The 24,905-nt window shown below is 48.3% G+C and overlaps 1 protein-coding gene across 2 annotated transcripts in view; it reads right to left on the minus strand.

The window, feature by feature from the left end:
* PRPS1 (phosphoribosyl pyrophosphate synthetase 1) overlaps positions 1-24,905 on the minus strand; it is a 167,368-nt gene that overhangs the window by 18,650 nt on the left and 123,813 nt on the right. For both annotated transcript variants that reach the window (XM_069613046.1, XM_069613045.1), the window contains exon 6: positions 8,593-8,752. In XM_069613046.1, coding sequence (XP_069469147.1) covers positions 8,593-8,752 — 160 coding nt within the window. The remainder of the gene's footprint in view (positions 1-8,592; positions 8,753-24,905) is intronic.

Genomic DNA, 24,905 nt, shown 5'->3' on the forward strand with positions numbered 1-24,905 from the left:
AATGGTAGATTTAGTGACTAGGCGCCTCTCCCTTCATGTTGCAAAACACAAAAAGAGGTGACTGGTGTTGTGCATGGATTTAAAACAATCACTCTATGCACATCAAGTTCGAGAAGTGCTTTTTCTCACCCAGTTTGTGGGCTTTGAAATAAGACTGCACATTTTTTTACTTTCATGAAGTACTTAGCTGTAACTGTTGTTCTCCAGCATGGGTCTGGCATGGATTCACATGCTCATGAATATTCCCCGTCAGGCTGGGAATCCTCATTAAATAAAAAATCAATTTCAGTTTCATTTCCCCTAACAACCAATCACTGAGCTCTGGGTCATACTGCCCCAGCCAATGACCGCCCTCTACCTAAGCCCCTCCTCTGGCAGCCATCTTCAGATTTGGTAGCACGCAAAGTGGCAGTAGGATCGAGAGAAGAGCCGCAGAGGGGCAGGCTCGAATGAATCCATGCCAGACCCATGCTGGAGAATATTTACAGGTAAGTAACTTGTTCCTTCTCCAGCATAGCATCTGGCATGGATTCACATACTACTATTTGTTCAAAGTACTAAGATATAGCGACCTGGGTAGGACAAGGAAAGGTAACAAGTAGACGTGATTGATCCTTGGTCAAAGGATTGTCCAGTATTTTTTTGTGTAAAGAGTCAGGTCAACACGTCGATAAATGGCTTAATGTCTCCGTTTGGTTGATATATGGATTCACATGCTCATGAATAAAGAATACATAGCAGTACACACATGCACAACCACGGGAGGTGGCAAAGGCTCAACATAAGCATCTCTTACCTCCTCACCAAGCTCACCTTCAAGCGAACAGGTTGCGCAGCACTGCCTGGCCGACTATGGACTCCTCCCGGGAATCACTGTCGACGAAGTAGAATCTTGTGAAGGTGTGCGTCGACCTCCACGTAGCAGCCCTGCCGATGACCATCAGGGGCACACCAGACAGGAACGCTGTAGTTGCAACGATCGCTCTGGTCAAATGGGCTCTCGGACAGCCAGGCAACAGTCGGTTTGCCAACCGGTGACAACGGGTGATGCAGCCGGAGAGCCACCGGGACATGGAAGCCTTGCAGAGGGCCTTCCCTTGGTTCACAGGGCCAAAGGTCATGAAAAGTTGCGATGTCGTCCAGAAACTCTGCAGTCCACGTAGAGCTTCAGTGCTCTAACCACAAAGTCCTCTCGACAGGTGACAAAGGCGTTGGAAAAAACAGTCAACAAGGTCCTGTTTAGATGAAAGTCCGACAGCACCTTGGGCATGAAGGAGGGGTGCGTCCGCAGCAACACCCTTGTGTCGTGAAATGTCAAATAAGGTGGCTTACAGGATAGGGCCTGAATCTCACCCACTCGTCGTGCAGATGTGATGGCCACGAAGAATGCTGACTTCCACGACAAGAACTTCAGTGGAACTGTCTGCATAGGTTCGAATGGAGGGCCCATGAGACTAGTCAGCACCACATTGAGTTCCCACGGCGGGGCTAGAGCCTTCACCGGCAGGGAATGAACAGAACAGTCCTTTAATAAACTCCTTAACCAGATGGTGTGACCATAACGGCGACCAACCCGGAGATCTGGTGTAGCGGGAGATAGCCGCCAGATGAACTTTGATGGAAGCATGGGCCAGTCCTGCTTTGGCCAACAATAGCAAATATGGTAGCACCTGCGGAACCGTGAACCGCAGAGGGTCGATCTTCTGTGCACGGCACCAAACGGCGAACCTCTTCCATTTATGTCCGTAGCATTGAAGAGTAGATGATGCCCTTGCCTTTGCAAGCACCTCCTTGAAATCCGCTGGGAGGTTGGAACCCCCGAAACCTAACAATGCAGGAGCCAGGCCTACAGGTTCAGCGATCCTGGGTTGTGGTGCAGAATTGAGCCTCCTTCTCTGGCTATAAGATCTGCGACCACCGGAAGCTTGACTGGAGGGGACGCTGACATGTCGAGAAGGTCCGGGTACCAAATCTGCCTCGGCCACGCCTGTGCGAGGAGGATCATCCTGCACCAGGACTGTCTGAGTTGATTGACTAGACGAAGAAGCAACGGAGGAAATAGGCCATCCCAGGGGAATGAGAATGTGTCCCCCATGCTCCCCGGCTGGGGAAACCTGCTGGCGAACCTCCGACCCTTGGTGTTCGTTGCCGTCGCAAATCGATCTGGGGATTGCCCCATCTGCGGAACAGGTGATCCACTTGGTCCTGCCGAAGCTCCCACTCGTGGCAAGAGCACAGCTCCCTGCTGAGCGAGTCGGCGACTGTGTTCCTCACTGCTACCAGATGAGACTGGATGAGGAACATCCCCCTGGGCGACGGCCTGGTGCCACAGGTCCTGCGCTACTTTGCAGAGCATCGGTGATCTGGTGCTCCCGCCCCCTCGTTTCCTGATGTAAAATATGGTGGTGGTATTGTCCCTGAAGACTTGCACCACCTTGCCCTAGAGGGATGGAAGGAAAGACTTGAGGGCCCAAATCAATGCCTGCAGCTACAACACGATGTGCAACGTTTTCTCCTCCAGTAACCACAATCCTCTTGCGTGAAGACTTCTGGTGTGAGCTCCCCATCCTTCCAGGGAGGAGCCCGTCATGACCGTCTCCTGGTGAGGTGGGGTCTGGAAATCCGCGCCTCCGGACAGATGTGCGCAAACGCCCCACCACCGTATTGCTCGACGGAAACTCTCGTCAAGCGTGCTCTTGTCCTCGATGCTTCCCGACACTTGTATCCAACAGGCGTGAAGAACTCCTGTAGGGGACGTATCCGTAGCCTGCACAGCCGAATCAGGTATATGCAGGACAACATCATGCCAAGCAGAGACTTGATGGACCTCACCCTTGCCATCTTCAGGGCAAACAGCCGTTGTACCGTGCCAAAGATGGCTGCTATACTCTTATCTGACGGAGACGCCAGGCACAACACTGTTGAGTCAGGATCCCAGGAAACAGTGCTTCTTGCAAGCAGGACTTTGCATAGTTCACCGAGAACCACAGATCCGTCAGTAGGTGCACGGTCTTCGCTGTGTGGTCGACAGCCATCTCCTTCGAGCTTGCCCGGATGAGCCAGTCGTCCAGATAAGGGTAGACCTGAATCCACCGTAGTAGTTGCTGCGCCACCACTGGCGCCAGGCACTTGGTGAAGACCCTTGGCGCCGACTTCAATCAGAAGGGAAGGGCCTTGAATTGGTAGTGCTTGCCTTGCACCATGAAAACGCAGGAACGTGCAGTGACCTTTGTGAATGGGGATGTGAAAGTATACATCATCTATGCCGAGCGACAACAGCAAGTCCCCCTCATCCAGCTGTCCGAGCACATGCTAAAGAGCAACCATCCAGAATTTTTGGGACTATGTATTTGTTCAGCCGACGAAGGTCGAGAATGGGCCTCCAGCACCTTCCTTCTGATGAGAAAGTACCTTGACAACACTCGAGCTGCAGAGCCTTTTCGGGACGCGCTCTATTGCGCCTTTCCTTAGCATGGTCCTCCCCACCAACAGCTGAGGGACGTGGTTTTCCTGCCGGGCCACTGGTGGCATTCGGCGACACTTCAGTCGAAATTCCAGGGTGTGTCCATGGGCGAGAGCGTCCAGCACCCAACGGTCGGTGGAGATGGTCTTCCATGCGCTGACCAAGTACACCAGCCAGCCTCCCACGGGGGTGCGCGGGTGGAGACCCAACGCCACAGCTGGTCCAATCCTGCTTGGACGTCGAAGGGCCGCCTTGGGGGCCCTGGCGGCGACATCCTCCTACGAAGGTCTTGGAGCAGCCCCTGTTGGTCTCCTGGGCCAAAGAGCAGGAGGGTTGGCGGTAAGAAATGGAACCCCCGCCAAACCTCTTGGAGGATCCTTGGGACTTGCTGCCTGAGGTCCGAAAGGACAGCGTCCGTTGCTGAAGAGTGCCCAAAGCACACGCCGTCTTTGTCTTTATGGCGAGACTCATCCACAGCCTTCTGGAACAAATTGTCGAAGGGCATGTCCAGCACCTTTGACTGAACGTCCTGCCGAAAGTTGGTGGCCTTTAGCCAGCCACGACGAAGGCAAACGCTGTTGCACATTTGACAGAATCCCACATCTGCAACGGCCATGGTGACGGCGTGGTCTAACACCACCTCGCCTTCCTGCAGAATTTCCAGTGCCTCTGACCTCTTGTTGTCGGGAAGGAAGTCCAGGATGGGAGCGATTTTGAACGACAACACCCGGTCGTAACGAGCCATAACTGCGAGGGCATTGGCGGCCTTGATGGTAGTCACTGCAGAATAGATGACCCGTCATCTCATGTCATCTAACTTCTTGCCCTCGCCATCTGGTGGGGTGGTGGCTGTTGAAGCAGAGCCACCCGAGAACTTCTTCCTAGCCGCTGCAGACACTACAGAGCCCAGAGAAGGCTGGGCCCATAAGCACTTGGGTGCGGAGTCAGGCACCCTGTACTTCTTCGAGGCGATCCCTCTTCGCCGGGGCCGTGGAAGGGTTCTTCATGAGAAAACCCCTCATCCCAAACGTCATCCAGGAGTGGGACAGAGAGGATTGTCTTGCGCCTCACCTCTCTGCGCTGATATAAGAGGCCTTCCTTCTCCTCTGGAGCAAGTTGAAAAAGTTCTGACGCTCTGGAGATCTAGTGGAACGAGCCAATCTCGTCGGGCTGCGAAGATCTGGGCGGCATTGACTGGAGGAGGGGGGGGGGCAAGAGGGGGGCAAAGCGTGGGGAAGAGGTGAAGGGCGTACCCTTTTCTTCTTGACCGGGGTTCCCCCAGGCGGGGCCGCCAGCGCTATAGGCATCCTTGTCTGGATCTCAGAGACCAGCGTATGCAGTGCCGGAAGGATGTCCACCGCGAGGACTCTAGGAGGTACCCGAGGTGGAGGTGGCAGCTGAGGTGCAGGTGGGATAGGCCGCTGGGGCACCGACTGAGAGCCCAGACCATTGTCGCATTGCTGCTCGCTGCTCTTCCTCAATGGTGTCCTCGCCGTCGTCACCTTTGCCGTAGGTCCCGCTTCTTAAGTTTACCTCCTCCTGGATAGTTTGCAGGCCGGTGAGCTCCTATGAGGAGATATCCGTACCCTCGAGGGCCACCGACCCCCACACCTCCCCTTTGCTTCCAGCAGTGAATGTCTCAGGTAGAGGACGGGAATCCTCTTCTCCGGGGTCTTCTCTATGGGCCGGAACGTAGCCTCCCTACTGGGAGGAAGGGACACCCTGGTCTTAGGGGTCGCGTCCTGTGGGACCATCTTGGCGGCCTTCACCAGAGACGCCGCCACCCCCTTAATGGACGGCTGGGCCTTCGCCGGGTGCATATGGGACTTCACGGTCAGGGCTGGAGCCTTGCCCTGCTTGGCCTTCTCCTAGGAGCAGGGTCCAAGCCCCGCCCCCCCCCCCCCGACTTCTCCGGTTGGACAGACTTGGGCCTCTCCTCGAGTTTGCCTGGATGGTCCGACTTCCTCATGGCCGAAGATCCTGAGCGTTGACGGAGGCTGGAGACGTTGAACGTGCCCTGGCCGCTGAGGAGTCCGTAGAAACGGCGCTCCCGGTGACAGTGGACTCGCAGTGCTTCGCCTTCTGTTGGACCCCTGCGTGAGGGGCACCCTCACAGGCCTTAGAAGCCCACTCAGCCTTCTTGGAATTGGGAGAGGCAGGTTGCTGGGACCCACCCAGCGCTGGGGCCTTGGCCTGTAGTCACTCATTCAGCCGCCTGTGCCAATCCTTCACTGTGCAAGGGACCATCTCCTGGCAAAATGCACAATCCTCCTCCTTGTGCATCGGGTACAGGCAGTAAAGGCATTTAGAATGCTTGTCATCCAAAAATACATCCCATGAGCCGCATCTGGAGCAGATCTTGAACATGGGGAGTTGAATCCTTCTCCTCCGACATGGTCCACGCGGCATAGGCCTGAAAGAATCTTCAGGAAGCCTCCACAAAGAAACTTGTCGAAATTCGTCCTTGAGGGGGCGCTGAAGAATCCGAAAACGGGTCCTTGTTAATCGGATAGGTTGATCGATGGAGCACAAGGCCCGATTGACCGAAAAATAGAGTAATGCTCTTCCAAAAAGCAAAAAACGCAGTAAAAGCTCGAGAGCTAAACATGAGAACTACCAACACTTGAACGTGCGGTAAAAATCTGAAGAGCGCTGCCAGAGGAGGGCTTAGGCAGAGGGCGGTCATTGGCTGGGGGCAGTATGAACCAGAGCTCAGTGATTGGTTGTTAGGAGAAAGACAGTTCAGAAAGGAAACAAACTGATTTTTTTCTTTATCGAGTATTCCCAGCCCGATAGGGAACATTCATGAGCATGTGAAGCCATGCCAGACCCCAATCTGGAGAAATGTGTTCTCATTTTGATGAAAAATGGGTGCAAGTTCCAAATATAACTAGCAACATGAAGGTGTGTATGGGTCCAAACCCTGGAGAGTGTGCTTTGAACACTATCGATAAAAGCGGCAAGCAGCTTCACCAGTTCCACAAAGTCTGCCCATAAAGACCTGAGATAAGTGGTAAAAAAAAAAAAAAAATGGATTGGTACTGCTGAGTTGCGCTATGCCTCCTTAATGTTAGTTACACATAATTATTGTGAAGACAAGTCAGTTTTGCCAAATTTTCATCTTTTAGTGATTTTATTGCCAAAGGGTCAGCAGACACGCGTTTCGACATACAGTAACCATAGAACAACTAATGTGCATAATTCTAAACATGTATTTAGAAGCGTGACAATGATTAACATGTAAGTGAAGAAATGTAAAAATCATGGAGCTATAAAAGATCGTACATATTTGTAACAAGACACAAATGCGAATGCAAAATTAAAGGAATGGTTTGCCCAAAAAATGTTATAGATAGGGACATAAAAAAAAAAAGTGCCAATGTAAAATTTTTTGCAATTGAAGCTCAAAATTTACAAAAGCAAGGACATGGGGGCATCCATTTTTAGTTTTTTCAAGTGCATCATCCACGCCTTCCCCAACCAGTAATGAGTCCTCCATGTTTTTGATGCATTTTGGTGGCATAGGCACCAGATTATCGCCAACACCAGTGTTACAGCAAAGAAAGGGGTTTTAAGAAGCAGGCTTTATGGTTGGCATGAGAACTGGAAATGCTGCGGCATACAAGTGCCACTGCACTAAGTGTTCATTCCTGTTGTACTATGCAAATGTAATGCAATAGTGGCTTGATCAACTTATTTTCTCGCAATCAGGAGTACTGTCACATGTCAAAGAAATCAACGCTGAAGCCGCATAGGGGTCTCTTTGCATCCACCATCTCTTTGCTCTCTGCTCGGGATGAAAGGATGCGATATGCACAGCGACGAGCCAAAGTCAGGGTGAAAGGTGTTAGTGCATGTTCAATGTTTGTGAAGGGGACTGCCTTTGGCTGTAGTTAACCATAAAGTGACGCAGCCATTGGATCAGAATATCATCTGTAGCCTTTGCTCGGTTACTGAGAAGCAAGGGTGGTTGCGCCACTCTCGATGTGCCGGCTCCCATTGTGTTAGCGTGAACTGCCTCAATAAAACAAATAAAGTTGGTTGTGAGTGTATGGGGTGTTTGTGAGAAAAGCAACTTTCATCCATTGGTTATAAAACCTGTTATTTACAGCGCCTCAAGGCACAGCCGACCTTAGGGTAGGGTGGGCCGAGCGACCGCCCAGGGCTCCATGCCCCCCCCAGGGTGCCATTAGCCCCCGCCAAAGCAGGTCGGGGGAGTCTTTTGTGCTAAACGAGCTGGCATAGTGGGAGTAGGTGCGGAAGGGTCCCTTATGTTATTAAATGCGCCCGCAAGGGCAGGCGCATTTAACAATAAGGTGCTCCTATTCACATGATTACCTCCCTGCTCCGCACCAGGGAGGGTTTCATTGGAATAGGACGACTAAACCCCTGCGAGGCGCCGGAGCAGGGAGGAACAAAACAAATGTGGCACTCCTGGCCCCACCCAGGGCGCAGCTGCCTCCAAGGCCGGCCCTGCCTCAAGGCTGCAAAGAGTTTTAACTCTGCACTGCGTAAATGTATCAGTATTAAAGCAGACAGATTCTAAGCCAAGCTAACCTCTGCGCCAGACAATGGCTGATGTGATCAGGAAACCTCACACAGGGCAGGAACATGAAACTAATGCCAATGAGTGGCACTTCCTTTAGCAACTAATTGCAAATTCCAGCAGCTCGATCCTCAAGGAGGAGGATCGCTGCCACCCATCAGACAGCAAGCCTCCGGAAAAAAGACACAATCTTTAAACTTTGCAAACACGCACCTTCTGCAGCATGGGTCCCTTTAGGGTTGGGTGTACTTGTCTGCAACCAGCTTATAAACACATTTTACAAAAAGTCCTGTTTTGGAAGTGGCTGCATCCAAAGAGCTGATGGAAAGACTTTCTAATGAAAGATGGTCCAAGACAGATGTTGACCATTTATATTTTCGTAAATGTCTGGAATAGGTCTATGTATTTAATGTGAACATTCTCAATATAGCAGTGGGTCGGGTTTGGCTAATATGAACAAACCCACTGTGCAGAGCTAGTGCCACGGGCTAAAGACTATATAATTTAGTAGATGGCAGGATAATGTAAAGACTAAAGCTAGTCAGGTCCATTTGAAAAAGAATGGAAAGACCACACTTCTTACCTGGATTTTGGAGCAGTGTTTTATCTTGTCTTCCTGGGGTATCGTATTTGTGACTACCACCGCTTCAAAGCAAGCATTGTTTATCCGGGAGATGGCCGGTCCAGAAAAGATTCCATGAGTCAGGATGGCATACACTTTTGTTGCTCCAGCTGATAAAAGCCTGGTGTACAAGAAAACATGTTAGCTCTAAAACATAAATGGATTTTAGTAAGAGACATCAAGGTAGACATTGACCACAAGACAGACAGTAGCAGTTATTTGTACAACTCGTCGGCACCATCAATACGGGTAAGAACAAAAAGCACTGACTAGGCAAACAGTTTTGGCTGCATCAGTTTAGAAATTGGGCAGAAGTGCGTGGGGGAGAGCGGGGTTTGGGGCTGGGGGGAGGCGGGGAGATGACAATCACTTGCAATGTGCTAATTCGTGTCAATGTCGATTTTTTATTTGACAAGAAAAATCACTGAAAAGGTATTTTACTTTGTAGTAATGAAGTGCAAATAGAAACACTGCTACAGATATGAAAATAATTTGTGAAGCATGCAAACGCCAAGATATACTACAAATGAAAAACAGCATATTGTTAATTACTTTAATTAGTTGAACATTGTTTGCAATGTACTGATGTGTAAATGTGTATTTTAAAAAAGGTCCATGAAAACGAGCACATTGGTTTTGAACTAACGTTATTTTGGCATTCAGTACCATATTCACCCACTCCAATAGCTGGTCAGGCTTGAAGCTTTTCACTTTCGCGTCAGCTCATTGATCTCGTTTGTTCCCAATCTCGCCTGTGCTGGTGACCTCAAGCCAAAATGTGGTCATCAACACCTGCCCTTCTCAGGCTTGAGCCTCATAGCCCTAAATTCCGAAAGCTTCTCAAGAAACTCCTTTTCTCTCCTTCCTTCCCCATCTCCCGTCTGCCGAAGTGACTGGCTGCCTGGTCACCACGAGTTCTACAGGGCACCAGACCCCCCCCCCGTCCAGTCCACCCCGCTCCTCGCACTTAGCATGCAGACCCTCACCCGCCGAAATACGTGGCACTTGCCCTTCTGGCCTCCCCTAGCACTGACCAAGCCCCTTGGTTCTCTCGCTCCTGTTCAGCCCCTTTCACTTGCACTCTCCTTTCTACACTGCACTCCCTTCCCACTCTAGCACTACGCATTGGCGCAGACCACCCCATCCCCCTTGCATGATCCGAATGTCACAAGGCCTCGTAGGACCGTTATTGTTCTTTCTCTCTTGTCCCTCTTTTTTGTCTTGCGCCTTACAAATATCAAATGCAAAGCGTTTTACATATTTCAAAAGAGATTTTCAAGATCAAACTGTCCAGAGGCAAGAGCTATTTGGACATAATTGTACATTGTTCAATTCACGTAGGTCCAGTTTGACCCCAGACTACTGAGAGACCATCTGATTAACCCAGTTTGTCTAGATTGACATTGTACACTCCGATTTATCTGAAAATAGCAAATATTTGCTCTGCAGTGCTCTTTGTACTTAACATGTTCCTTCCAAACAGAAATCTGGTTTGCATTTTTTGGAGCACTGGTGCTTGTGGGCCGCAGGGACGGAGTCGGGGCCTTTCAAACCTTAAGTTGAAAGGGGCCTTGAGCCTCAGGGGGGCCACCATGCAACTGCCTCCATGTTGCCAGTCAGCAGTCTTATAACACTGCAGTATATTCCTTATATACTTTCATTTGGGGTCTTCAAATGTGCGCTTTACAGCGCTCGCCTCACAAGCTGCATTTGATGGAGCCCTTGCCTAGGGGTATACATAAATGTCTTTACCTCGTTGCCTTTAAAAAAAAGGGTTCCTCCACATCAGCCAGTTGCTGATAAAGGAGGATTTCTTGATTTTCGGTGGGCATTTAGTGTTTTAGCCCCCTGCTGGCTAGCTCCTGATAATAGGCAGCTGTTAACCACTAGCTGCATCTTTGTCCCCATTATTATGTATACACCCCAGTCCCAGATGGTTTTTAAGCTCCAAGCAAGCGGGTCCCTCCCCACCATCATGTTGAAATAAGCCCCCAACACATCTTCCAAGGGGCATGGCGGGCCGTACTCGCTCTTCTTACGATTTAATCTTTCTTGCAACTCACTGTTGAGGCCATACCTCTTACAAAGCTGCAGTGTGGTCCCCACATGGGAGAACTTTGCAAGTAAAATATCACGACATTGCACAGTAACACGCAATGAGAATACAGGCCTCTCTCATGCAGATTCTCTGTCCTCATATTAGTCTCAGGCATCTACGTGCAAATATACGTGAATGTTAATCAAAGTGATGACAATAGGTGGGTGAAGAGTAATGCTAGGAGTTAGTATTGGTTTAAGGGTGGTTGTGTGGGGTGGAGTAGTAATTTGTGATGTTGGACTTTCATATCTTGGCCGAGGCATTTTTTTTTAAATACATTTCAATAGCAGTACCGAGATTTGGGGCTGGGGATGATTTTTAGGTGCAGTTACCATACTTGCCAACATTCTGTGACCAAAAAGATGTAGGATTTTTCAAGTTTCAAAAATAATAATTCCCATAACAATGACGTCACAGGAAAATGTTTGTTCGTTTTATTATTTGTAATGCGCGAGCATACCCTCAGGTAACACTGCGTAACATTTACATGAAATTGCGAAGCTTAGTTACAACAAAAATATCTACATCCACAGTAAAAGTGATATCAGGATTGTATGACAATGCATTACTTACCGTAAAAGCATTTCTGATAGTTGTATCTGCTTAGATTCACATGCTGTGCATAGGTCCGACATCCAGTGGTCACTGCGGAGTATTGCATTTTGTTTTTCGTAGTCGAAAAGGGACATCGACAAGGCGTGTCTGAAATACTATCCCTATAGTGACGTGCGTTGTACCCACAATCCCTCACGCGTCGAGGTCCCTCTGTTTGTATTTTTCTGCCCTAAGGGAGCCTTCTAGACGTGAGTGAGTACCTAAAAGAGAGATATAAAAGGAAGTCTATGTTCCTTCCATCCGAGCTGGGAGGAAGGGTGGGCGCATGTGAATCTAAGCAGATACAACCATCAGAAATGCTTTTACGGTAAGTAATGCATTGTCTTCTGATGTTTGTTAATCTGCTTAGAATCACATGCTGTGCATAGACTAGCGAGCAGTACCCGGAGTTGGCGGTGGGTTATGAGAAGGAACAGTAGAGAAAAGATGTCTTAATACTGCCTGTCCCACCTGGGAGTCAGATCTCGAGTGTGCATCTAGACAGTAGTGTTTTGTAAAGGTGTGCACAGAACTCCAGGTAGCCGCTTTGCAGATGGACTCAAGGGGAACATTTGCATTGAATGCTATGGACGGCCCCGTGCCTCGAGTAGAGTGTGCTCTTGGCTTAAAGGGCAGTTCTCTCTTAGCAAGAGTATAGCAGAGAGTGATGCATTGAACAATCCATCTAGAAATAGTTGACTTTGAAACTGCATCCCCTTCTCTTCCTGCTGCCACCGAGACGAAGGACTGATTAGTCTTCCTCAGTGGTCTGGTTCTTTCCATGTAGAACATGACTGCTCTGCGGACATCTAGTGTGTGCAGAGTTTTTTCTCCAAAGTTGGAAGGATTTTGAAAGAACGTTGGCAGTTCTATAGACTGGTTTACGTGGAATTTCGAGATGAATTTCGGAGCAAACCTTGGGTGCGTGCGTAGAACCACCTTATCTCTGTGAACTGTAACGAAGGGGTCTAGAACAGAAAGAGCCTGTAGTTCACTTACTCTCCTGATGGAGGTGATAGCTATTAGAAAAGCAGTCTTAAGAGTGAGGTGTTTAAGAGATGCTTTGTGCATGGGTTCGAATGGTGAGCCCATGAGTCTGGTAAGTACCACGTTAAGGTCCCATCCGGGAGCTGGGTTAGCTATCGGGGGGTGTATTCTCTTTACTCCCTCCATGAAGGCCTTTGTAACAGGGATCTTCCACCACGACACTTTGAGTTGGGAAGTGGTTATGCAGAAAGTGCCGTTAGGTGGACTTTAATGGAATTGAACACTAGACCTGAATCCAATAAGTGGGTCAGGTATAGAACAATATGTGTGGGAGAGCAGTCAATCGGGTTGATGCTTTTTCCTCTGCACCAGATGACAAATCTCTTCCACTTGCTAGAATAGCAGTGGCGAGTGTTAGGTTTTCTGGCTTCCCTGAGGATGTCCATGCATCTCTGCGGGAGCTGTAGATGTCCGAATTCTATGATCTCAGGAGCCAAGCTGCTAAGTTCATGTTCTGGGGGCATGGATGCAGAGTCCTGCCCTTGTCTTGTGACAGCATGTTGTAAGGGCAGGGGAGTTTCACTGGGGGAGATAGAGACATCTCCATCAAGTGAGCGAACCATGGCTGTCGGGCCCACATTGGGGCCACCAGTATCATGGTCACTTGTTCCTGGTGCATCTTGTGCACCACCTTGTTGAGAAGGGGAGTCGGGGGGGAAAAGCGTAAACAAATTTCCCTGACCATTGCATCGACAGACCATTCCCCTTGGATTGGTTCTGGGGGTACCTGGAGGCGTAACTTTGGCATTGTGAGTTCTCCAGGGTTGCGAACAGGTCTATTTCTGGGAATCCCCATTGTGTGAAGACGTCGAAGACGATGTCTTCGTGCAGTCGCCATTCGTACTCTTCGGGCAGGGGGAAATCTCTGCTGAGTTTGTCTGCCAGCAGATTGAGTTCCCCTGGTACATGTTGTGACAGTAGGAACATGTTTTGTTTGAGAGTCCACTTCCATATATTTTGGGCCAGTTTGGACAGTCCTGGAGAGTGGGTGCCCCCCTGCTTGTTGATGTAGTACATGGCTGTGGTGCTGTCTGTAAGGACCAACACAGTCTTGCCTTGTAGGTGTTCCTGGAAGGCTTTTAGCGCCTTGAACACAGCTAGTAGCTCCAGTAGATTTATGTGTTTGGATGCTACATTCGGAGTCCACACTCCGTGAGCAGTCTGATGGGATAGGTGAGCCCCCATCCTGTGAGGGATGAGTCTGTGGTTAGAGTGGCTTCCGCCGCGGGTGTGGCAAAGGGTTTCCCTCTTTCCAGGTTTTCCTTTGTCCACCACTGTAGCGAGAGAACCAAGGCCTGCGAGACCACCACTAGATCGTTCCATAGTCCGCTGGCCTGACACCACTGGCTGTTGAGCCACTCTTGCATAGGGCGCCTGCGCAGGCGCGCGTGAGGTACCAAATAAATACACGACGCCATCATGCCTAGCAAGCGCATTGCTTTGCGCACCGTCACCTCTCGACCGGTCACATATTGAGGTATCTGAAACAGCATGTTTTGGACCCTCTCGTTGGAGGGGAAGACGAGGCCGTCCTTTGTTTGAATTAGAGCCCCTAGGAATTGTTTGATTTGGCTGGGGTCTAGGCTGGACTTCTTTTCGTTGATGGAGAAGCCCAACTGGAACAAAAGGTCTACAGTCTTTTGGGTATTGGAGAAGCATGTTTCGTAAGAATCCCCTGTTATGAGCCAGTCGTCGAGGTAAGGGTAAACTGGGATGGACAACCTGCGCAGGTGGGCCGCTGCCACTGCCAGTACCTTCGTGAATACCCTTGGTGCAGATGCTATGCCGAAGGGTAGCACTCTGAACTGGTAGTGTTTGCCCTCTATCAGGAACCTGAGGTATCTTCTGTGCGCTGGCAACATTAAAATATGAAAGTATGCATCTTTCATGTCCAATGTTGTCATGTAATCTCCCTGTGATAGCAGTGGGATCACTTCCTGTAAGGTCACCATAAGAAACTTCTGGGGTTTGATAAACTTGTTCGCTGGGCGCAGATCTAATACAGGGCGCATGGTTAGATCCTTTTTGGGTACAAGGAAGTACACTGAATAAATACCTTCCGTTACCTGAGATAGAGGCACGACCTGTATGGCTCCTTTTTCCAGCAGTTGTACTTCTTGGAGAAGGATGGCAAGGTGTTCCGGTGTCATGCGTCGTCCCCTCGGGGGTCTGTATGTTGGGGAACCGTTGAATTCGATGCAGTATCCGTGGGCTACGGTGGAAAGTACCCAGCGGTCTGACGTTATTCCCTCCCATGCTGGAAGAAAGGATGTTATCCGGCCCCCGACCGGAGTTGCATGGGGGGGGGACGCGAATCTTCGCGTCACTTGGTGTTATTGGGGGCTTGGGAGCCTCTGGGGGTGGACCCCCGACCTCTCCCTTTGCCACGGCGCTGGCCTCTTTGGCTGTACTGCCCACTATTGGTCTGGTAATTGGTGGCAGGGTACTGTTGCTGCTGATTCTGCTGTTGGCCACGAAAAAAGCGTTTGTTGCCATAGCCGCGTCTGGTAGTGGGCTTAGAGATCTGGTCAAGAGTTTTGATAGTATCGAACTCTTTTTTAGCCATCTCCAGAGCCTCATCCACCGCTTTCCCGAAGAGGTTTGAGTCTTCAACAGGTTTATTTATTAAAGACGCCTGTGTCTCCGGTTTGAACCCTGAGTTGCACAGCCATACATGGCGTTTTAGGAGTATTCCCTGAACCAGGGAACGTCCCGCTGTCTCTGCAGCATCCAGAGAGTTCTTTACAATACTCTGGTTGACCTGGGTTCCTTCGCCAATAGTTGATAGCAGGCGTGTACGTAGTGGTTCCGGCGCTTCTTCGGCATCTTTGCGCAGTTTGGCCCACTGCGCGTCTGCGTAGCTAGCTAGCAAAGAATTGTTGTTCGCAATTCTTGCCGAAAAGGCAGCCGAGGATGTGACTCTCTTTGCAAGGGCATATAACCTCTTGCCCTCCTTGTCAGGTGGTGCCTCGCTGATGGACAGCGGCACCCCTGCCCTCTTCCTTGTATTAGTTACTACAAGGGAATCCGGAATGGAATGTCCCCTGATGTACAGCAGGTCTGAGGGTGAAGGAGTGAAAAGTTTTTCAATTCTTGGATTAACTCCTCTGATTAGTGCGGGTGTGGATAGCGAAGGGATGATTCTTCTCTTCACTGAAGCGAGGAGGGGAATGGTCTGGCTGACCGGGGGTTTCTCCTTAATTACTCTTTCCACAAAGTCTATTTCAGGAGAGATCTCCCCAGTGTCCAGTTCGAAATGTGCTGCTGCTCTGCGCAACAGGGCATTGAATGTGGGCTGATCGTCAATGGGAGACGTGTTTCTAACAGGTGAATTGTCAGGAGGATTTAGGTTCAGGACATCAGTGTCCGAATATACTGATGGGGATTGCCAGGGATGAGAAGGTCCTTCTTCTGGAATTTCTCCGAAGCCTTCTCCTACCATGTCTGGGCTGTCTTCCAGACCTTCCTCCTGGTTCTGTCCCTCTTCATCGTCCACAAATTCATCCTCCTCCTCCAAGTATTGTTCCTCACCAGTGAGGTCATACACATTATGGAAATCTGAGGCTGTGTCCTGCTGGGGATTGAATAGTCTCGGATATTTGGCCCTGGGGTCCTCCTGAGGCCCTTCTCTTGTTCTCTTGGGAGTAGGAGGGTTCTGGGTCTTCATAAACCTCTCCATTCTCTCCATGCAGAGATGGAGCCTTTCCATGGTTTCATGGGGTACCCCTGAGCGGTCTAGCGGGGGAAAAATAGTGTCATCTAGCTGAAAACGGCTCGACCTCTCCCATAACGTCGAGGAAAGTGTCCCGTCGCCTTCCGAAAAGCCTTCCGGTGTGCTGGGGGTCCCCCCGACTGAAGGGGGTAGTCCCTGTCTTTCTTCGGGCTTTTTCGGTGTGTCTTTCAACCTTTGCGTAGCGCTCGACGTGTCTTTCGGCGTACGCTTCTGGGCGTCGGCTACAACGATCCTCGCCAAGCTCTCTGCGACTCGTTTGTCAGCGGAGGGCTGTGGTTTCGACGTTACGGGTGTCGATCGTTCTATGACGGGGTGCGCCCTCTGCTGGTGCGCTCCGGCCGATGGTTTGGGGGCAGCGCCCTTATTTGCCGAAAGCCCAGTCGCTGGTCGCGGCTGCGAGAGGGGCTTCGAACCTGAACGGTCCGAGGAGGCCGCCGGTGGAACCTGCGTCTCCTTGGGCGCTGATGCTTTCTTCGTCTTCGACGAAGAAGAGCCATGGGTTGTGTGCTTATGTGTGGTATCGTGTGCGTCAGTGTCGCCGGGGTGTTCAGCCCCATAAGCAGGGCGTGAGCCGAGCCCGTCAGGGCCGGGGACAGACGACGAAGAGCGCAAGCGCTCTTTAGAGGGGTCTACGACTTCCGTAGCGGAGGTCGTGTTATCACGTTCCTCGTCACTGTCGGTGGTAGCAGCGGCGGGTGAAGTATCGGCCTTCGACATAGCGTAGGCCGCCCACCTCTTGACCCTACGGTCTTTTAGAGTCTTTGGCTTAAGAAGCCGACAAGCCGTGCAACCCTCCTCTTTGTGATCGAGGGGCAAGCAGCGGTTACACTGTGAATGCTTGTCCTTCCAAGTAAACTTGCCCTTGCAAAGCGGGCAAAACCTAAAGGGTGTCCTCTCCATAGCCGAGGCAATAAATCGTGATAACGACCCCAAGGGAAAAGAAGGGGAAAAGGAAAGGCATTCTCAGAAAAGAACCAGAGATGTCCCACGACCCCACTCTCCCTACTGTATTTGGCCTGCGAGGCCAGGCCACGTGTTCGGCAACGCCGAAGGATCTCCTCCGCTCGTCCCCTCCGTCGAAGATCTTGCTCGGCGGAGACAGCTTCACAACTGCGTCGAGGGAGGGATCGATGCGTTATATATTAAATAGGAAAACGACCAAAGGTCGAGGAGATGAAATCTGCAATGTCTCTCGAGGAGCTCCGCGTAAAGGCGACCAGTAGCTGGGCGGAAAAAAACAATCTGAGGGACCTTGACGCGTGAGGGATTGTGGGTACAACGCACGTCACTATAGGGATAGTATTTCAGACACGCCTTGTCGACGTCCCTTTTCGACTACGAAAAACAAAATGCAATACTCCGCAGTGACCACTGGATGTCGGACCTATGCACAGCATGTGATTCTAAGCAGATTAACAAACATCAGAAACATATATACAAATAGGCAGCAATAAGTACAGGCAATAGGCAGTACAATATATACAGATGGCAGGGGTATGAAAGACTAAGAGCCTGGATGTGTTTGGAGGCCTATGTTTACAACCATAAAACGACCTTAGAACGTAAGTTCTGATAGGGCAGGTCCATTCTGAGAGTTAGTGGTGGAGAGTTCCACAGTTTATCTGCTTTCACTGGGAAGCGGATACCCCCTATAGTGGAACGTTTGAAGTTGGGGACAGAAAGGCAGTCTTTATAGGCTGTTCTTGTGGGTCTCAGGAAGGTCCGTCTATGAAATCTGTCGATCAAATAGATTGGGGCAGCGTTATTGAGGGATTTGTGAGTGAGTGAGGCAGTTTTTAGGAGAATTTTGTCTTTGATAGAGAGCCAATTATCCTGTTGGCAGTATACTGTAATATGCTCTCTTCTGGAGATGCCCAATGCCGCTCTGAGAGCGTTATTCTGGAGAGTTTGAAGTTTGCCGGTGGTGGCTTTAGAAGACCCAAGATAGAGAGCGTTACAGCAGTCCAGGAGGGACAGTAGGAGTGCTCTAGCGAGGGTCAAGCAGCTAGCGTCAGATAGAAAGGGTTTGGCTGCACGGATCAGTTTACACCTGTAAGCCGTGGAAGAGGCTAAGGAGTTCACCTGTCTGTTGAAGGAGAAGATAGAGTCCAAGTAAAAGCCTAGTGTTTTAATCTCTTGTCCTACTTCGATGCTATTGCCATCGATCATGAAAGAACAATAGGCAGGGCCTAATTTCTTTAAGCTGGTGGTAGTACCTAGAATAATAAGTTCAGTTTTATCATCATTCAGGCATAGTCCATGTGTCGCCATCCATGCCTGGAAGATGAAGTACCCTATTCACCAAGGCCAAATCCTTCCCATAATCTCCAGAAAGTGGAAGGAGGATCTGGGCATCATCTGCGTAGTTCGTGTAGGTGATACAGAGATGACCCAAATCATTGAAAAGGGGCTTAGTAAATATATTGTACAATGTGGGGGAGACACAAGACCCCTGTGGCACACCACAGGTGATAGGTATGGGGTCTGCTGCACCTGTAGGTGAAAAACCCTCATGGTTCTGCCGTTGAGGAATGATCTAATCCATGTGATGGCCTCAACGGAAAAATGGGCTGATGTGTGCATAGGACAGAGTGATCGACCAGGTCGAATGCTGCAGAGAGGTCTAGGAGGAGGAGTAAGGCGGCTTGGCCATTGTCTCTAAGCTTGTTGATCTGTGCTTTAAGGTCAATGAGAGCAGTCTCAGTCCCATGTTGAGGACGGAAGCCTGATTGTCTAGCTCCTAGTAGGTGATGTTCTTCCAAGTACTTCTGTATTTGTACGTATGCAACATTATCCAATCATTTTAGAAGGAATGGTACGGCCATCATGGGTCTATAGTTTGTAGGTGTGGCTGGGTCGAGTGTGGGTTTTTTTTAGTAGTGGAAGTACCCAGGATTGTTTTAAGTTGGTGGGGATAGCACCGGTGGAGAAGGAGGCGTTGATTAATTTTGTGATGAGTAGAGGTCACGGGTGGCATCTTTAATGAGCTGTGCAGGGCACAGATCGCCCTGACTGTTGGAAGGTTTCAGTGACAGAATGATTTTTTCTACTTCAAGTGTGGTGACTTTATAGAAATTGAAGCTGGTAATTTCCCTTATAGTAAGCTTCTCATGTAGTTTGGAAGGCAGAGGGTCATTCAGGGAGACTTTTTTGCGGGAAATTTTGTTTTGTAGAGTAGCAAGCTTGTTGGCTAAGGCATTTTGGATTTCTGAGCACCAATGTTTATCTTTGGTACAAGTATCTGGTGGTGCTATAGGGGTTTCTACTTCCTTAAGGATGGAAAATAATTCCTTCACGTTTGATTTTGCTTGGATATACGGGAGTCGAAGGAGGTTTGTTTTGCAAGGTAGATTTATTTTTTGTAAAGGGCAGCTAGTTTAGTAAGTTTGAGTTGATTAGCTGCTGAAGGGAGTTTTTTCCAAGTGGCTTCGCAGTTTCTTTTTTGCTCTGTTAGATTTTTGAGGAATGGCGTGTACCATTTGTTCAGATGCGTTTTGGGCTTGCTTGGTCTGAGTTTGAGGGGGGGCGATTAGATCCAACGAGGTGGACATGATTTTATTGTATTCTTCAACCAAAGTCTCTGGATCCAAGCTGTCAGGCAGTGTGTTGAGTAAGTTCGGGATAAGTCTCTCCACAGTGATACTCTTCTTGTTTCTCGTGAGTGTGGGTGGGGCCCTGCTAATCGGCAGGGGTGGGGGTTGGATGGTAGAAAGCATGAACAATACCAAATGGTGGTCAGTCCAGGCTAATGGCGGGATGTCGGTGATGTTAGCTAGACAGTTATTGTCAGCCACCCAATCGAGTATTCTGCCTTTGGCATGTGTAGGTTCCATACATCTTTGGGTAAATCCTAGTTCGGAGAGGGTATTAAGTGTAGTACTGGCAATTTGGTCTTCCGGATCATTGAAGCCCATATTGAAGTCCCCAAGGGTGAGTACTTGGGTAGAGCTTTTAAGGTTGCTGGATAATATAGTGTTAATGTCCTCATCAAAAGTGCCTATTGGGCCTGGAGGGTGATAGATCAGATGGCTGTTGAGTTTGGGCATTGGTAAGAGGGACTTTGACAGAGTAGTTTGCAAGAGAGGACGTTGATAGTGGTTACAATTCTCATGGTAAGACTACATTTGTGTATAATAACACCCCCTCCTCTAGAATTGGGTCTATACAAAACATACATTGTTGGCACCATTGAAGCATTCTAAAATGCCCAACCCATCAAACAGCACAATATGGAAAGATGTTCAAATGATACAAATGTATAATTCTAAATGATAAATTAACACCAAATTCAATTACCTAACTTCACAGAAGGTACACACACACAGCTGATAGGCAACATTTGCCACTGCTCTGTAGCAGCAGCCCAGGCAGTACAGATGTATTGCAACTTGAACACTGAATGACATGGCGACTGATAACCCTGTCAGGCCGATAGACAGATGCTGTGTGATGGTGTTACATTCTTCCACTTGCCTTCACTGGTTGTTCACCTAAGGGTTGTACCGGCAAGAGTGCAAGACAGTCAAGTAACTGTCAGGTCAGTGGATTGGTCTGAGCCCAATCAAAGTAATCACCTACCAGCACACTGTACAGATAGACTCATTGTGTTGCATGTTTTGTCCTGGAGCCGGACTTAAAACACATAAATTACTTGGCACTGTAAAAAGCAGTAGGATCGGTCACTGAAATCTGTAGGCGGTAGGACTGCTTAAAAAGCAGTAGCCTAGTGCCTAAATCTGTAGGGTTGGCAAGTATGCAGTTAGGTGTACGTATACGAGACCGAGAGCTGTGTAGGTGATCCTTTACAGACAGGCGACATAGTGGGTGATTCAAGAACAGATCCGTTATAATCACACTAAAGCAAATGTAAGACTATTATTTACTCTACTTGCAGTTCTTCAAAGTTCTAAGAAAAATGCAAAACAAGGAGTAACATAATGCACACAGCAAACTACAGGCCTGGATGGATAGCTTCGATTAGACATGGAACAGCTCAAGAGCTAGGATTACTCAAGTAATTGCACCACAAAATTGTTACTCGCGTACTCAAGTACAGTGACGGGATAAGTCAACTACACAAAAAGGCAGGCCTCACAATAAGCCTAAATTAATAACCCATATTTATTGTTAAAATCTAGGCTCAGCAGACTTGTCACCCTACGACTTGCAGACGTTTAGGTACCTACAGTCATAAGGGAACGGGAATTACACAGCATACAAGAGTACTCACTTTATAAGCTTTCAAACACAAAGGCTGAGTTGGTTCCCCTGGAAGACCAACATACATTGCACCCCAACATGTTCATTAAGCTTGCTATTTTATCAGATTGTCTCACTCCCCTCTACCCGAGACGCCCTCCACTCAAATATATGAGAGAAACTTTTTTTTTCCCCCTGCTCAAAATGCTTTCTGTAACAATTGCATGCCTCTTTACTCTGTAACTAAGTACAGTCTTGTAACAAGTGCCACAAGGTCCTCGGACTGCTGTGCGCTATATAAATACAAACAAAACAAACAAACATTACTTACTCAATATTAGCCTGAGACCGATTTTTTTTTAATTGAAAACAAGACGCAATACTCAGAGCTAACCACTAGATGGCAGTGTTAGGACAGTTTGTCTGAAGTCCAACTAAGGGCTTAATAAAAACATTCAACTGAGACAGTACAAGACTCCATTCTTAGTATAAGGCTGTATCACCAGAGTTCATGGTAGCGTAGACAGAGCAGCCAGGCTCATCTTAGGAGGGGGAGAGCACTGTACAATCAGTACAAATGAAATTGTAGTACAGATGGTCAAAAGAAAAAACTGAAACACTATGTATTGTAAAAAATGAATGGTTTATTTAAATACAAGTAGGCTCAGATAAATCTTGCGGTAAACAAGTACTATCACATTATATATAACCACAATTCTAAAAACACAAAACTATACTGGAAGGTACACAGACCAAAGCATATAACCTAATTTGGAATATCGAACAGGAGTTCTAGGGAAGTCAAACCAATAGTTACTTTTTAGATTACTTTCAGTAGTATAGGGGTAGTAGATGCTAGCAGTTGACGCCCAGCAAGAAATCACTTAGTAAACCAACTGGACAATATACATTTTGTAAAGAGTGGCATACATTCTAGGAACAGTAAAACACCTATAACTCTGATATTCAGTATAACAGTTATTCTAGGGGAGTTGGACCTTGGGGTGTAATATTCAATTACAGTTGCTTTTCAGTTCACAGACTAAGGGAAGCAATGGCTAACTTTTTAGGAGAACACAGTTATACTCAAGGTAAGTAAACCCTTCTACATTTTGTACAGGAGCAATCAGCCACTTAAAGGTAGGTACAAACCTAGGAATATTTTTGTGTCGGTCTAAAACAGACCAGGGAAAGCAAAACTCTGCCTTACACTTTATGAATGACTGGTTATTCTAGGTAGGTAAAACCTAATGCAGACTTATTCTGGGCAGGCTAACAGCAAGTCAGGCGAAGCAAGACCAAGTTGGGCACACTCATACCTTTATCCTAACAGTAATAGTGAATTTATCCTCGCGACTACTGCAAATAGCAACACCGCAGCTCCTGGCTGTCGAGATGGACTTTCCTTGCTTCTGGGGTCCTGCACTCTGTTGAGGGGGCTCAGGCTCGGTCAATCCTGCTTCCTGGAGTCCGGAGGATCTTCCTGGCGCTCTTGGTCAGCTTAAAAGCAACGCACACAATCTGGTGTTCCTCTCCCTGGCTATACAGTTTCTAGCAGCAAATCTGTGGAAATTCAACCAGCTCCGAGAAGGATATCCAGGTGGCTTACTTTGGAGTTGATTGGTCCCACAAACTCAAGGGGAGAAGTCGTCCTTGCAGGGGTTTGTCTGTCGATACGAATTTGGAGTTTCAGCACACCAGAAGGGCAAACCAACAGTCCAAGAGTTGCTGCAGGCGTCTTAAGCTTTTTCTTCGGTTCCTTCGTCCAGTGGTCGACTGCCTTCCAAGTCAAAAGCCTCGCCTTTTATTCAGTTCTCTCCCATTCCTTCCAGTCTAGCTGTCAGTCACCCAGCAGGGTAGCTGTCCTTGCCGGACAGTCAGCCGGCCAAACACAGTGTATTTGGGTCTCCATAGAGACTAAGCACAGGGAGTTTCAGGTACCTCCCTCACTTCCTGCCTACCCCAGACACCTTGGAGCCAGAGGCAGGCTTCACTTTTGAATCCCGCCAAAGGCAAAGTGAATAATGGGACCAAACCTGGTTTGGCGCGCAGAGTATCTCAAGAAGGACCTTTCCACAAAGAAATGGCGAAAAAAGAAGACTGGGTCATTTTGACAAAAATGGCACCCTTGGGTGCTTTACTGCAGCTGCGAACGCAGCCCGCGGTAAATTCACACCACGGTAGTTAAAACGAAACCACTGCCACCAGCCCTTCAGTGAGAAAAAGTGTTACATGAAAATCTAGACAAAGGGGATACTAGGTAACACCTCCAGCACCTTGTTGTAAGTGTGTGCTGGGTCTAGAAAGTTACACATGTAAGTAAAGTTAATTTCACTTTACTGCACTGGGAAAGAGTAGTTTGTCCAATAGAAGGTATTTAAACCTTTGGGAAATCTGGACGACTTCCCTGTGGCACTGCACTGAAGGTACTGTGTGACAATGTAAAAGATGATGCCTATGGAGTTTGAGAGACTACACAACCAAAAAGAAAGAGGTTAAAATCACATTAACATAAGAGTGGGAAAAAGGGTCTCACTCTCTCCAGGTAAATAAAAAAATTAAGTCCTCAAAATCCAGCAAAGTTGCTGGGGGTCTCCAAGGTGGAGGGAATTAGCACATTTCTGAGAATTCTCCCTAACAAGGCTCAGGAACCCAGGATCTGCATCGCTGCAACAGGACAGAATCCAGCTGGACCACTTTTCTTCAAGCCACAGGTACTGTTTAGAATTGGAGTACTTAGCTCAGCGTATTTAGCTGTGCTCTTCTCAATTGAGACTTGCAGACTCTTCTAGTCCATTGACTTTGACATTTCTGTCCCTCATAGGTGGTAACAGGTGGTTCGACTGTTCTTGCTGGGACAGGCTTGTCTAGACTTCATTGGAAGATTTAAGTATACTCACCTGCCCTGAGAACCTGTTTAACCTTTTTCCTTCCTTTAACCTTTCCTTTGTGCAACCTTAGAATCTGCAAAGTATAACTAGTGATATATAAATGCCATTACTGTCCTTGTGAATGAAGTCACCTTCGGGTATAGGAAGTGTGTAAAAAGCAGCTCTAAAGAGTATCCACTAAACTTCTGCTGATTCTGGAAAAGTATAGTATATTTGATTGTTACATATCTTGCCCTTTTTAAAGAACACTTATTTAAAAATTGATGTTAAATACACACCTATTTACAAATGAAACATTCAGTGTAAGTGTTACTTGGCTACTTGCATTTGTGAATTTCATTGCTACAGCTCACATTTACCCTCTTGAGATAGGCACACTACCAACTTTTGTACTAAAGACCTTTACTCAACAGTCACTCACCTAGTTGCGGCTCCTTGTAAAAAAACCAAAAAAAAAGAAGAAGAAAAGAAACTAGGGCTCTCATTGAACTGCTTGAAAAACACACATACTGTGTACATGGTTTATAAAACCTAACACCCGGAATCCCCTGAAAATCGACTTACAGTGGAGGTGTTCCGGAAGGTTGGCCAGAACCCAAGTGTTCCTGTCCAACATCCGATATATCATTGACCCAAAAGGCAGAGATTAATGCCTCTCCTTTATTGGATCAGGGTGCCCAGAGGGAAACGTCAAGGCCTGAAAAGTGACCAA

Source organism: Ambystoma mexicanum, chromosome 5p (genome assembly GCF_040938575.1).
Source record: "Ambystoma mexicanum isolate Mex_15411 chromosome 5p, UKY_AmexF1_1, whole genome shotgun sequence".
Classification (NCBI taxonomy): Eukaryota; Metazoa; Chordata; class Amphibia; order Caudata; family Ambystomatidae; genus Ambystoma; species Ambystoma mexicanum.